This window comes from Rhinolophus ferrumequinum, chromosome 8 (assembly GCF_004115265.2).
Source record: "Rhinolophus ferrumequinum isolate MPI-CBG mRhiFer1 chromosome 8, mRhiFer1_v1.p, whole genome shotgun sequence".
NCBI classification, from domain to species: Eukaryota; Metazoa; Chordata; class Mammalia; order Chiroptera; family Rhinolophidae; genus Rhinolophus; species Rhinolophus ferrumequinum.
The window spans coordinates 7,031,816-7,046,810 of record NC_046291.1 but is presented as its reverse complement, the minus strand read 5'-3'; the positions used below and the strand labels follow the sequence as shown (position 1 = coordinate 7,046,810).

At 40.0% G+C, this 14,995-nt stretch overlaps 1 protein-coding gene across 2 annotated transcripts in view; it reads left to right on the top strand.

The window, feature by feature from the left end:
• The window catches only part of ARMC9 (armadillo repeat containing 9), a 129,348-nt gene that overhangs the window by 96,439 nt on the left and 17,914 nt on the right, over nucleotides 1-14,995 (top strand). Inside the window, exons 20-21 of one of the 2 annotated variants that reach the window (XM_033112450.1) lie at nucleotides 5,616-5,720; nucleotides 12,318-12,433. In XM_033112450.1, the coding sequence (XP_032968341.1) occupies nucleotides 5,616-5,720; nucleotides 12,318-12,433 (221 nt within the window). Of the gene's footprint in view, nucleotides 1-5,615; nucleotides 5,721-12,317; nucleotides 12,538-14,995 lie in introns of those variants that run through there. The other variant, XM_033112449.1, reaches the window with a different exon arrangement.

Here is a 14,995-nt window from a genome sequence, read left to right as displayed (position 1 = left end):
ATAAAAGGAACCCACACAGAGTCATCATGAGAGTGAAGATGTAAAGTGCTATGCAAATAGAAGGTGGGCTCCTCAATGGTTCTGTAATAAGAGGGCGTAACACAAATGCTCTCAAACGTACTGCTGTCTCCTCAGCAGCCCACGCAACCAGTAAAACTGGCTGATTGTCAGAAAAGGCTCTGGGTTGTCCTGGAACCTGCCTCTTAGTCTGCTGGTTCTGGTCTGCCTTTGGGGACCACCTAGAATAAGTCAAATCCCCTTTTCTTAAGACAGCCCATCCTGGGGTGATACCACCTAGTGATGGCAGAGGTGCTGACTGTACTAAAAAGAGAGCTGGGGAGACAGGGCTGCACCCCCCTGCAAGAGCCCTACCAAGAGGCAGTCCTCTGGGGAATTTGAGCCTTCAGATTCCTTGGAAACCGACTCAGAAAAAAATCAAATTCGCAAAAGACTGGGACATCCAGAATGATTAGAAATTAGTTTGAAAATAAGGACAGGGTACTCGTTTGCAGAATAGAGCTTTCTCTTCCTGTTGGCAAGTTTAGAGGAGCTTAATTACAGCTTGTTGAATGGGCAAGGAATCAGGGGAAGGATTGATTAGATGATCTCAAGGACTGTTGTCACCAAGGCATGATATGCCTGGGGCACTCCTCCCCCCAAGACTGGGCCTGCACTTGGACTGCCAGCTTCCGCCAAGGCCCATCTCACTTCCACAGCAGGCCAGCCCTCTTCATATAGACACAGTCCTTCCTTAGTACCTCAGTCAGATGAAGGTCTGGTCTGTTTTGTACTGATCTCTATCATTTAACCTGCAAAGGACAGTGTCATCTCCAAAGCCCTGGTAGGGCGTGGGAAAGATTACTGCAGGCTCCCGGTGACCATGTGCATTGCTCAGCTGGCATTTGATTAGACACAGGCTTATGACCTCCCATATATGCTATTATTTTAACTCCTCTTTTTTTATTTTGAGATAACTGTAGATTCACATGCAATTATTAGAAATAATACAGACATATCCTATGTACCCTTTACCCAATTCCATCCAATGGTAACAACTTGCAACCTATAGTGTAAACAACCAGGGTGTTAACCGTGATACATTCAAGTTTTAGATTTCGTTTCCCACAGGATCTCTTTTATAGCCACACCCACTTCCCTCCCACCCGAGTCTCCTCCTTAGCTCCTGGCAACCACTAATCTGTTCTCCATTTCCATAGCTTTGCCATTTCAAGGCTGTTACGTAAATGGAATCATATAGTCTGTAACCACTGAGCACTGGCTTTTTCACACAACATAATTCCCTGGAGATTCATCCAGGTTTGTGTGTGTGGTATAGTTGATGGTATGGATGTACCATCGTTTGTTTAACCATTCTCCTTTGGAAAGACATCAGTTCCCAGTTTGGGGATATTGCGAATAAAGCTGCTATAAACGTCCATGTCCAGATATTTGTGTGACAATAAGATTCCGTCTCCCTGGGATAAATGCCCAAGAGCGTAATGGCTGGGTCGTGTATAGGTACATGTTTTGCTTTTAAGAAACTGCCAAGCTGTTTTCCTGAGTGGCTGTGCCAGTTACTTGTATTCCCACCAGCAATGTGTGAGTGATCCAGTTTCTCTGCATCCTCACCAGCATTTGGAGTGGTCACTATGTTTTATTTTAGCCTTTCTGGTAGGCGTGGAGTGACATCTCACTGTGGTTTTAATTTGCATTTTCCTAATGGCTAGTGATGTTGAACATTTTCATGTGCTTATTTGCCATCTGCATAGCCTTTTTAGTGAAGTATCTCTTCATATCTTTTGCCCATTTGCTAATTGGATTGGGTTTTCTACTGTTGAGTTTTGAGAGTTCTTTATGTATTTTATATATTTATGTGGTTTCCAAATATCTTCTCCCAGTCTGTAGCTTTTCTTTTTATCCTAACAAGGTCTTTCACAGAGCAAGTTTTTAAAATTTCGATAAAATCCAGTTTATCCAATTTTCTCTTTTATGGATTGTGTCTTTGGTGTCAAGTATCAGTAGTCTTTGCCTACCTGGAGATTTTCCTGGAGATTTTCTCCTGTTTTCTAACAATTTGATAATTTTACATTTAAGTCTATGATTTATTTTAATTTTTGTATAAGAGAGAGTTAGAGGTTCCTTTTTTTCCCCCTGTGTATGTCCAGTTGCTCTAGCACTATTTCTTGAAAAGGCAGCCCTTCCTCCATTGCATTGCCTTTGTACCTTTGTCAAAAATCAGTTGGGCATATTTGTATAGGCCTGTTTTGAAATTCTGTATTCTGTTTCATTGATCTATATGTCTGTCTGTCTGCCAATACCACACAGTTTTGATTCCTGTTGCTATATAGTAAGTCGAGATTGGATAGACTGATTCTTCCCATCTTATTCTTTAAAAAAAAAAAATTGTCTTAGCTATTCCAGTTCCTTTGCCCTTTCCATATAAATTTTAGAATAATCTTGTACATATCTACAGAAAATCTTGCTGGGATTTTTACAGCAATTACATTAAACTTGTATATCAGTTTTGACAGAATTTATATCTTAATTATTTTAAGTCTTCCAATTCATAAACAAGGTATGTCTTTCCATATATTTAGGTCCTCTTTGATTTCTTTCATTGTTATCAGCATACAAATCCTAAACATGTTTTATTAAATTTATACCTAAGTATTTCTGGTTTTATTTTTATTTTTGTGAGCAGTTGTAAATGGTGTTGTATTTTTCATTTCAGTGTCTTAATTTAAGGTCATTGCTAGTATATAAAAATTGATTTTGTATGTTTATCTTATATCTTATGACCTTGCTGAACTCACTTATTCGTTCTAGGAGTTTTTTGGGGTCGATTCCCTGGGATTGTCTACATAACAGACAGTCATATCATCTGCTAATAGAGATTGTTCTATTTCTTCCTTTCTGGTCTATATGCTTTTTATTTTCCATTTTTGTCTTATTGCTCTGGCTAGAACTTCTAGAACTATGTTGAAGAAGAATGGTAAGAGTAGAAATCCTTATCTTGTTCCCAATCTCATGGGAAAATCATCCAGTTTTTCACCATTAAGTATAATGTTAGCCATAGTTTTATAGATGTTATCAAGTAACCTTCTATTCTTATTTTTCTGAGAGTTTTGGTCATGAATGTTGAATTTTGCCGTGTGTTTTCTTCATTCATAAATATGACCATGTGATTCTTTTCTTCATAAGCCTGTTAATCTTGTAGATTACAATGATTAATTTTAAGTATTGAACCATACTTATATCACTGGGACAAACTCCACATGGTCATGGTATATAATTATTTTAACATATTGATCTATTGCTCTATTCTATTTGCTAATTTGCTAATATTTGGTTAAGGATTTTTTTTCCTTTTAATTTGATTATTAAAGATGTTTGCATCTTTAGTCATGAAAGATATTTTTCTGTATTTTTTTTTTTATGGTACTGTTTTTGTCTGATTTTGGTACTAGGGTAATATAATACCAGCTTCATAAAATGAATTAGAAAGTATCTCTTCCTCTTCTGTTTTCTGTAAGACATTATATAGAATTGGTGTTATTTTTTTTTTTTAAGTTTGGTAGAATTCTCCAGTAAAACCACATGGGCCTGGTTATTTCTTTTTGTGAATTTTTTAAATTATGAATTCAATTTCTTTAATAGTTATTGGACTACTCAAGTTATCTAGTTCATGTTGAGAGGCTTGTGATAGTATATATTTTTTATCTAAGTTGTCAAATTTGTATGTGTAAAGTTGTTCGTAGTAATCCCTTATTATCCTTTTGTTCTATACAGGGTCTGTAGTGATATCTCCCATTTCATTCTTGATACTAGTCATTTTTCTCTTCTTTTTATTTGTCGGTCTTTATAGAAGCCTGACAATTTTATTAATCTTTTCAAAGAACCAGCTTTTTGTTTCACTAGTTTTCTCTATTATTTTGTTTTCCTGTTTATTGAGTTCTGCTCTTTATTATTTCCCTCCTTTTGCTTACTTTGGGTTTATTTTGTTCTTTTTCTATGTTCTTGAAACTTTCTAGTTTTCAATTTGTCTCAAGAATGTTTGTAATTGTTCGTTGAAGCATTTTTATGATGGCTGCTTTAAAATCTGTCAGATAACATCTCTGTTATCTTGACGTTAGCATCTGTTGTCTCTTTTCATTCATTTGGAGAGCTCCCTGGTTCCTGGTATGATGAGTGATTAATTAGTTAAGCCTGGGTGTTTTGGGTATTGTTGGGAGAATTTTGATCTTATTTAAACCTTGTTTTAACTGGCTTCTTCTGACACTCCGCTGGCAGGGAAAGCAGGGCCCCTCATCATTGCTGCCAGGTGTGGGCAGAAGTCCAGGTTCTACCTCCTGTTTCTGCAGGTAGGGTGCGAGTTCTGGGTCCCTTCTAGGCCGCCACTCATACCTCTCTGACTAGAAAGAGTAGGAATGCCTCCTTACCGCTACCCACATGGCCTCCCCTGACAACACGGGAACGCGGAGGGCAGTAGTGAAAAATCTTGAATCTCCACCGGGCCACCTCTGACACCATCCCAGCATGGAGAGGGGGGACATCGCGTTACTGCCTAGTGGGGGTGGAAGTCCAGGCTCTCTACCTGGTCTCCATTCTCACCTCGGGGTGGGAGGGGTGCCTCATCACCTCCTATCAAGGATGATGTTCCCCCTCCATACTTTTCCTTCTCTCTGATCACCCCAGCTGGCTATGTTGGGGTGTCTCATGACACCTGGTGAGGGTAGAAGTTGAGGTTCCCCAAGGCTCTTGCTGGTGTGATTGGAGGTGGGTGACAATGATTTCTGTGGTGTTTGGTTATTTTCTAAAAGTTCTGTCGTGCTAGGTTCCCCTTTCCTGGTTCTTTGGCCAAAGGGAGCAGACTTCTGGGGGACTTTATTTGTTTTTCTTCACCATTCATGTTTCTGGGTTGCTGGCTTCTTTAGCTCCAAGTCTGGAATCGATAAGGCAAAAAAGAAAACGCAGGGAACTCACTACCTTTCATTTCTGTGTCCCAAGGTACCTGGCCAGTCTGCCTCCTCCTCTCCACCTTTCAGGGTCTCTTACATATATTTTCTATGTAATGTCCAGTATTTTGGGTTATACTTAGTGGGAAGCATAGGGAAAAGTATGTCCACTCCATCTTCCCCAAAGCAAAACAACTCTTTTTGCTGAGTCCTCTTACTTATTGACTCTAAATTACTTGAGAAAAACAAGCCTATACTAGACAGTTTTGTATCCCCTGTAAGGCCTGTACATTTTTAGGTACTTAATAATTATTTATAGACTGCCTGGTGAGGTTGTTCACATGGCATCTTGACCTCACAGAGAGAAATTCTGAGAACTGTGACCAGGAGACTGTTAAGCATCTTATTGAACCTCTTCACATCTGCGGTTGTGGAAGTACTCATTAGGCTGCCAGCTTCCTAACAAGGTGGGCTGGCATTGTCGCTTTCACCTTCATTGAGAGGTTATGGCAGAAGGTACACTGCCCCTGAGACCCACGAGTTGCTGTGGTTGGGCTAAGGCCTTCTCATTTCATGGCAGGGGCCCATTTGGGGGACCCACCCCTCTGGGATCTTGCGGCAGGGGATCCAGAATGTTCACCCATGTCTCCTTTGAAACAGGAGGACCATGACACTATGGAAGCCGATCTGGACAAAGACGAACTGATCCAGCCCCAGCTCGGAGAACTCTCAGGGGAGAAGCTCCTGACCACAGAGTACTTGGGAGTAAGTACTGCATGAAGGGGTGGGGGTCCTGAAATAGAAAGGAGAGGTTGACCGGTGATGACTGAGCATTTGCAATAGCATATAAGGGTTTGCTTTGGTCTGTTATGATGCTGTGTTTCTGAGAAATTCCATGTTGGCCAATTTGCTTCCAGTGGCCCTACTACCTGTCACAAAGAGACATGCTGGTGAACAGAAGAGGGACTAGAATATAACTAAAAGGCACATGCCAGGGACCTTTATAATACCTGACGGCCTGCCCGTCCTTAGTGGTAACCATCTACCATCCAGTCTCTTAGAGTTTGTGTGTCTTACCCATCAGCAGGGAATTGGATGTCATCAGCACACAGGTGATGGCTGAAACCATCAGAGCAGATGTGGTTGCTTGCTGGAGCTGAGGATGGAAAAGGAGAAAGGAGCTGAGGACAGAGGACTCTACCAGCATGTCAGGAGTGGAAGAAAGAGGAGGGGCCCCGAGGAGGACAGAAAATGAATAGAGAGGCTTGAGGAGGACAGGAGGACGCAGTGCCACAAAAAACAGAAGGGACGAGTGTTTCAGGATGGACTGAGTAGTTAGTTCAAGCCTCCGAGAGGCCTATGGAGTCACACTCAATGATGGGGCCAAAATCTGACCTCTGAGAGTTCCCCGATGACTCTGATGCTTAGCAGCTCTGGGAGCCACTGGTTACCACCCACCAGCTAAGTAGGGAAGGGCGTGAGTCTCAGGGGAACTGCCAGTCGGTCAGGCTCTAGTGGCACATGCAAGACAAATGGTAGAACCTGCCAGAAATAAAAGACATTTCACTGGGGAATATGTGCCCAAAAAATCATGATTCATGCTTCCCATTCTGATGGACTAGGTAGATTGCAGATTTTTCAAAATCAGTCCAAAGAGGTTGACTTTTTGAAACATTGTGTCAGAAAATTATCTTCAAAAAGTTTTTCTTGAAGGTGCCACTTGCCTAATGCACAGCAGAATGCTGAAAAAGTTGAAGACATAGGTGTTACCTTTTACAAGTTTACACAAGAAGACACAGAGCAGATAAAACTGTGCTATTGATGAAGGTTGTAGATAACAGCGAGGAGTGGTCAGTGTTTTGGCAGTTACTGTCCTGTGATGTCAGAGCTAGCCCAAGGTTTCTCAAAGTCCCAGACCATCGAATGTGGGTTAAAAATAGTCTACGCCCTGCCCCAGACCTTATCGCCATAATCCCAGGAATTGGTTATTGTACACACCAATGATTTAGAAACTACTAGCTTGGGGGTGAGGGTGGAGGTGTAGTTGGGGATGGGGGTTGGGGGCACCAGTGGATTCAGGGATGCAAGGAAGCAGATTCCCGGACCCAGTAGCTTGTTCCCTGCTGGGTCCTTGCTGCCACTCCCTTCCCTGCAAGGCTGTCCTGCAGTCCTTGCCTCCCAAGTTCAAATGGCGCCAGTATTCTGCAGGGCCCAGGCCGCAAAAAGTGCTGAAGACCACAGGGGCCTCAGAAAGCTTGCGACAAGAGAATGAATCACTTATCCTCAGCTTGCGTGAGCGTGAACGTGTCGGCGGCCACGTCATATGTATTGCCTACTCATGATTTTGGTGCAAAGCAGCATGCCATGTTTCTTCTTCAGCCTGATTATCAGGTCAAGACTGATGATTTTGCCAACTTCTCCTTGCATGGTTATTTCTGAATTTTTTCGTATCATGCATACTATGCTGAATAATCATTTAATTCTTCCTAAATAGAATGCCAATATCTTTATCACCTTGGTTAAAGGGATGTAGATATTTAATCATAGAATCTTAGTTTTTTGTTTTTATTTTGAAGTTTAAACTTACTAAACTGTTGTTTAGTTACCTTTAGCAACAGTAATAGGCATGACTTAAATTAGTTCAGCACATGTCATGGACCAGCCCCGTGCTGACTGTTTCACACGTCTGAGTCCATTTAATGTAATCCTCCCAATAAACTGTAGATACATACTGCTATTGTTCCATTTTATAGAAGAAGAAGCAAATAGCAGAGAATCCTGCCTTGTCAGTAAGAAAGGAAAATCTGGGTTTTATGGCACCTTCAGTTTATGGGGTTTTGGAGGCATTCTTTAAAATAAAGGGATACAAAGGTATAAAAGTGAATACTTAATTTAGAATGAGACTGCAAAAATAAATCACAGTCAAATTCAAATTTGAAGAACTGACAGATACCACAAACAGAAAGTAGTGTTTTAGTGAACTAGCTGCTCAGCCCACTTCGTAGTCTTTTCTGTGTATATATTTTTTGTTTTATGCCCTTTGATTGCCTTTACGTATATGATAAGTTTGTAATTTTTCTACAGAGAGAAAGGAAGTCAGTCCTTCCTGTAACACATTTGGTCAAATTTTCTTAATTGTTGATGGATTAGAAAATTTTCTTTCAGCCTCACATTTAGTTTTTGATAATATAGAAAGAAACAGCAGAAGGGAAGTCAGAATAGAAGGAAATGGCAGTGTTAAGTAATAACAGTTAAAATATCCTACTTTTGCAAATTTTACAAAAACATATGACCATGTGAACACATTGCTAGGGCCCCTTCTGGGCCCTTGGAGCTTTATTTGCATTAGTTCCGTGGTAGTTCTGCCTCAGTGCCTGAGCCCTTCATTCACATGCTTGAGCCTCTTGGTCATAAGGTGATGGATGCAGCTCCTGGCACAAATCCGTGATAAAGTCAGGAAGAGGCTAAAAATGCAGGCTAACCAAATCCACCCCCTCTATAGTGCTTTTCCTGAAGCTCCATCTGGCGACTTCCACTTACCTTTTACTGGTCAGAACTGAGTCACATGGTCCCTAGCTGCAAGGGAGTCTGGGAAGGTGAGTATTGTTCAGTAGACACATTTTGTGGCAACAAAATCAGAGTTCTGTTGGTCAAGAAAGAGAGAATGAATATTGGACAGACAGCTAGCAGTGTCTGTCTGCTTCAGTTTCCAGGTTACTTTCTATTATTATAGATAGATATATTACATACCTGTAATTTCTTACAAAAATCCATACTGCTTTGTAACATGTCATAATTTCTTTCAGTGATTCACCAATACTCAAAAACTAGTAAATGGGAAATATATTTTTTACCTAAATTGACATGTGTTGACCATCTTCTACTACTAAATAAATAAATTATATTCAGCTAAATCATGTGCCGCATTTTTTAAATTGTGGTTAAATATGCTGCATTCTTTTAGTAGCAGAACCTTCTTTCAAAGAAACTCTCCATCTATAATATACATAAAAGCTTGAGTTCCTCTGGGTGAGTAAGGTGGGTGTCAGGAACCCTTTCTCTTCTCTCCCGACAACCCGTGAAGCATTTCTGAGGAACTCAGTGTAGACAGTCGAGTGTTGGACCAGATACTGTTTACGATCTTTCCAGCCCCAAAAGGCTCCTTGGCAACTGAGGGGCCCAGAGACCTTATGGGCCACAGGGTGGCTCATCCTGCAAGTGCAGCAGGTTGTAAGGCAGACAGGAAGCACCCTCTGGAAAGTGGCTGCTCTGAGGTACTGGGCGTGCCAAATGCAGTAGTGCTGGGCCCGCACACTTAACCCTCTTCACGAGGACCTTTCCTCAGGCATTCTGACAACAGGCCAGACTCGGTTTCCTCGTCCATTGTAAAGGACAGCTCCACCCACTCTAAATTATTTCTTAGGTTCTTAGACCCATGAAGCTTTAAGGAGATGGTATGACTGACTAGGTTTTCCAAAGGCTGAAACACTCAAATATAAGTGATATATGTTTTCTTCCCTCCAGGAAGGAAGGAGGAGGGTTGAGCTCGGAAGGACCATAGAGCAGGGAGGAGGAGGCAGAGGGCTAGCGACAGACTTGAAAGAACCCACATATTTACTGTCTCCCTTTTCCAGTAGCTTAAGACTTAGCCTGTTTAGCCCTCTGTGGAAAGACCCAAGTGTTCTGACTGGCATTAGCAAAGGGGGAAAGAGAAAGCATGAATGGTCCTAAAGTACCACTGAAAATTGGACTTAAGGGGCCTGCCTTGGTGATAAGGGTGGACATGTAAATTTGGCTCTAGATACTGGGGGGGCGGGCAATGTGACAGAAGGGAAGTTGGAGTAGAAGCAGACAGCAGTATTAAGTGACTGCAGTTAAAATAGCCTCTTTTGCACATTTCACGAGCAATATAAAGGGAGATGAAACTACGTTTTAGTTCTTATTTGGAAAGCTAATTTATGTTCTGTTTCCTCCAAGACTATAAAGTCCTCCCTCCCACCTTCTCTCTCCTGTCTTTTCCCCTTCACACCCCCTTCCATTTGCCCCACCCCCCTTCGAGTGCCGATTCGGGCACAACCTGTCCACCCCCCTAGCTGGTAGCTGGTAGCTGTCCCCACAGTACTGGTGAGGCCTATTGATTCTTTCCCATAGGAAATTGGCCCTTTTTTTTCTTCCCCCTACCTCAAATAGAGTAGGTAAACCCTAATAACTTTTCAGTACAAATCAAGAAATCACAGATGTAATTTCAATGAAAAAAAATTTTTTGTACTTTTCTGTTTTTTAAATAATTATAGATTACAGAAAGTTGAAAAAGTAGTACAGAAAGGCCCCATCCACCCAGTGGTACCGTCTTGTGTAACTTGAAGCACAACTTCAAACCAGGAAATTGGTGTTGGTACAATTCACAGACTTTACTCAGATTTCACTGGTTTTATAGTGATTTCCTTTTTTAAAACAAGTTTTCTTAATTATTAACATAGTATAACTATATTACAGAAAACTTGGAAAATAGAGGAAAAAAAACATGTTTCCCTGAAAATAAGACCTAGCCAGACAATCAGCTCAAATGCATCTTTTGGAGCAAAAATTAATATGAGACCCGCTTTTATTTTCATATAAGACTGGGTATAATATAATATAATATAATATAATATAATATAACATAATATAATATACTGGGTCTTATATTAATTTTTATTCCAAAAGACTCATTAGAACTAACTGTCCGACTAGGTCTTATTCTCAGGGAAACATGGAATTATTCTTGGTTCTACTATCCTATATAGCCACTGTAATCATTTTAGTGTCTCACTAAATCCTTCCAGTCTTTCTGTGTACTGTTAGCGTAATCAAAAACATCATTTATGTTCAGTATTATACTTGACTTTAATGTTTTAAATAAACGTTTTCTCCCTAACCTAGTCTTTATCATTGTAAATGACTATATAATATTTCAAATGAATATGCCTTGTTTTACTTAAATATTCCCCTATTACTGGACAGTTAGATTGTTCTATAGAGTTTTACTCTATAATAATTTTGTAACCAGCAACTCTGTTTATTTAACATTTTCCATATTTTGGATTCTTTCATTAGGATTGACACCCAAGGATATGAACATTTTTACAACTCTTGATATAAAATGCCAAATTACTTTCCAAAAGAGCTGTCTCAAATTTCCATGCCACTAACGTTTTGAAATATTGCCAGCAGTGGATGGGATCATTTTTTTTAATTGTCACCCATTTAATAATTGAAGAATGATTCCTTTTTGGTAAAATTACAGTTTCTGATTACTCGTGTCAAACGAACTCAAAAAGAATCTGGAGGCTTTGACTAGAAATAAATGATAAAGATTTAGTCAAGGGCCTTAGGGTTTGCAAATCAGAAACACAACTAGGCAATACCCAGAGTGTTCCCAAGAAGAAAAGCTGAGGGTTCTTACAGTAAACAGTACGTTCTTGAGAAGAATGGGTCCTGCATTCTTAGCCTCAGGATTGGTCCAACATGGTAATCCTGTCGAAGACCAGTGGTCTGGACAGTGGATTTCAGGTGGTCTGGATACATGAACGTTCTTCCTCAGTCTTTCAGGGGGTAATCAGAGGGTTATCTGGAGGTCTGATGTCTATCCAGACATTGAACGAGGATTGGAAAGTTCAAAAGGTCAAGTTCCCAGGATAGTTAGAACAAGAATAGAATCATTTCCTCAGGCCTCAACCTCCTTGATTTTAGTGACTTAGCAGCTTGACTATAGTGGCTCCATTTATTTCTTTATTCCTTACTTGTAAAGTTGATCACTTTTTTCTATTTTCTGGTGATATTTTCTAGTTTGTCACTTGGCTGTTTGAATTTTTTGCCCAGTTACCTATTACGTGTTTTACTTACTGAGTTGTAAGAGCTCCTTATCTAATGAAAATTTTAACCTTTACTCTGTTAAATTTGCTGCAAATATATCTTCTCAGTTGTTTACCTCTTAATTTGGCTTATCTTTAATATTTATGTAGAAATGTTAATTTTTCATGAAATCAAATCTGTCCATCTTTTTTCCCTTCTCAACTTCCAAAAATCAGTCTTCTCCAGAGATGTGATAAGTTATTGTCTTCAACTGTTTTCATCTCCTTTTTTCCATGGTTTGATTTCTTTTTCAAATATATAGTGCTAAATGGTATAGTATGCAAACCTAAAGGGATTTTTCCCCAAATATTCTGTTTCTCTGAATAATCTTTGTCATGATCTTGCCTCATTTATTTGCAAAGCCTCTTATTCCTATAGATCAATTTATTAAATGTAGTAAGTTCTACTTCAAGGTCAGCTCTTAAGTACATGATTTCTCCAGCCTCGTTTCCTCTTTCCATCCACCAGATCATGACCAACACGGGGAAGACGAGGCGGAAGGGCCCGACCAGCGCACAGTGGGGTAGTGACGAGCCCCTGTGCCGGCCTGTCACCCCCGGGGGCCACAGGAACGGGTACCCAGTGTAAGTTTGGGCTAAAGGAGGCGGGAATCGATTTTCTTAAGCTTCATTTTCATTAACGGCAATGTAAGATGTATGTATTTAAAATTTCAAAATAAAATGTTCATATTGGGAAGCATTTATCTCTTCATTGTTTATCTTTTGGGGATTTTTGAAGGGAGGTTGAGTCCCTCACTTCCCCCAGGTTTCTTCTTCCAAAAAAATGAAGTGGTTGGATTTCAGGATCTCCAGGGCCATTCCTCTAGGAGAAGCCAAGCGGGAGCCAATGTAATGTGAAAGGAAAGGACCAGAAGGAATTGTGAGTCTACCCAGGAAAAACTCTTGTTTCTTTTCTGCAGCCTCTCCTCAGTCACTTTGTTGGGCTGGAGTGTCACAGGGTAAGACAGCAAATCGACTTAAATTCAGATCAATTTTTAAAGCAACTATAAGCATTCTTAGTTGCCAAGACTTATTCATTCTTCATAGCCTTGCTTTTACCCTGTTTACATAAATAAAACTAGCCTGGTTACCCAGATCCTCTGGTCTATTCAACACATGTTGAATAAATATTTCCAATGAAAGTGCTATATGTTATTTAGTTATCCCCTATAGCTGGGCAGTTTGGTTGTTTCCAGTTTTATTCTACAGTGATTTCTAATGAACAACCAGGTGCCAGGAATACAGCAACAAACAAAACATGGAAATACCTACCCTCATGCAGCTCCTTGCACGGATGCTGGGGACACCGGAGCCCCAGCACCCAGATCTTGCCAAGTTCTGTTGCCCATCTGGGACTTGACCTGGAATTTCGAGGCCCATGCCATGGACCGGTGCCCTGAGATGGGTGATTTGATTTCAAAACTAGTCATCATGTGCTTCATATTTTGAGGTTTTTAGGTTTAATTACTAATATGCAAACTAATATGTCTTTTTCTCTTAAACCTACAACCAGTATTTTTTAACCTACAGAAAATTTGACAGAATATTATAATGAAGGGCTTTGAACTTAACATTTTGCTACCTTTGCACTCTCACGTGCTCTCTCACACTCGTTCTTTCTATGTGCTTAACATATAATTTACACACATGTATATATTTTTTTTCTGAGCTGTCTGAAAAAAGATTGCAGGCTTTCAGCACACATCTCCTAAGAATAACATCCTGTACTTACCCACATTATCTCACCTAAGAAAGGTAACATTAATAACATTATATAGTATATCAATAGTCCCTAATTGTCCCCAAAATGTCATTTATATCTGAGGGGTTTTGTGGAGGTTTTTCTTTTTCATTCAGAATATAGCCAAGTGTCAACTACTGGTAAATCCAGTTTATAAACATAATATCTTTTTTGAATGGAAGTAGTTACAGGAACTAATGAAATTCATCTTGTTTGACATGGGAAAGGGGACACCAAATCATCATTTTTAAAAATTATTTTAAAATTATCTTTTAAAGTTGTTAAAACCCTGGCTTCACAGAGAAGCAACTAGAACAGGATATTTTGACCAGAGAGAAGCATAAAGGGACTCATAAGATCTAACCAATGGGCACGATTAATTCTTGAATCAGAGAATTAACTTTGTAGAAAAAGAAAAGGACATTTTTCCGTGACTGGGGAGCACGTGTGGCTGTCCCCTTATTTGTGGAAGTGGTCCCTGCAAGGAATGAGAGCCCTCATTTTCCGGAAACGATGGACCTTCCCACTCTAATGAAGCAATTACCTATCACCAGCTCCCTCGATGGGGCCAGTTCAACAAACATGTATGTCACTCTGTGTGCCAGACGGTGTGCTGATCGCCAGGGATGCAAAAATAAATGATTTGTGATTCCTTCCCTCAGAAGCACACAGAGCAAGTGCCTAATAGGGAAGTGAGACAGTGGGTGTGATGTGGCAAGTGGGTGGGTGATGGCGGATTTTTAGGTCAGCCTCTTTAAAAAGTTATACACACTGCATGCACAACCAGCACGCCCAAGAACCCAGTATTGTCGGGAGTGTCGGGAGTGTCGATAAATCGAGAATCTCAGTGATCTTGGGGACATCTGACAATATGCATTACACGTATTCAAGATACTAGTACTTTATGAGTCAGTAATCCCATTTCTAGGATTTTATACTGAGAAGAAATCGGAATTTTGCAGGTACATATACAAGTGTATTTATTGCCATGTTATTTATGAAATGAGAATCTCAGTGCCCAAAGTAGCAGGCTGATTACATAAATTATATATCCACATAAAACAGTATTGAAAATGATGTTTTAGAAGAATGTTGAATGCATGGCTAGAGCCTCACAATATATTAAATGAAAAAGCAAATTATAAAATCGTATGGATCTAGCCTGCTGGCCACTTACAGGGATCCCAAGTGTGTGTGTGTGTGTGTGTGTGTGTGTGTGTGTGTGTGTGTTAGTATACATTTGCATTTTTAAAAAAGAGTGAGAGATATCAAACGTTAATAGTGGTTATGTCTAGGTGTTGGGAGGGCAGCTCATTCTATATATTGTATATATTTTCCTAATTTTTCATGATAAATACTGGTTTAATAATCAAGAAAAGAAAGGTTGAAAGTAAAAACAAATAGTT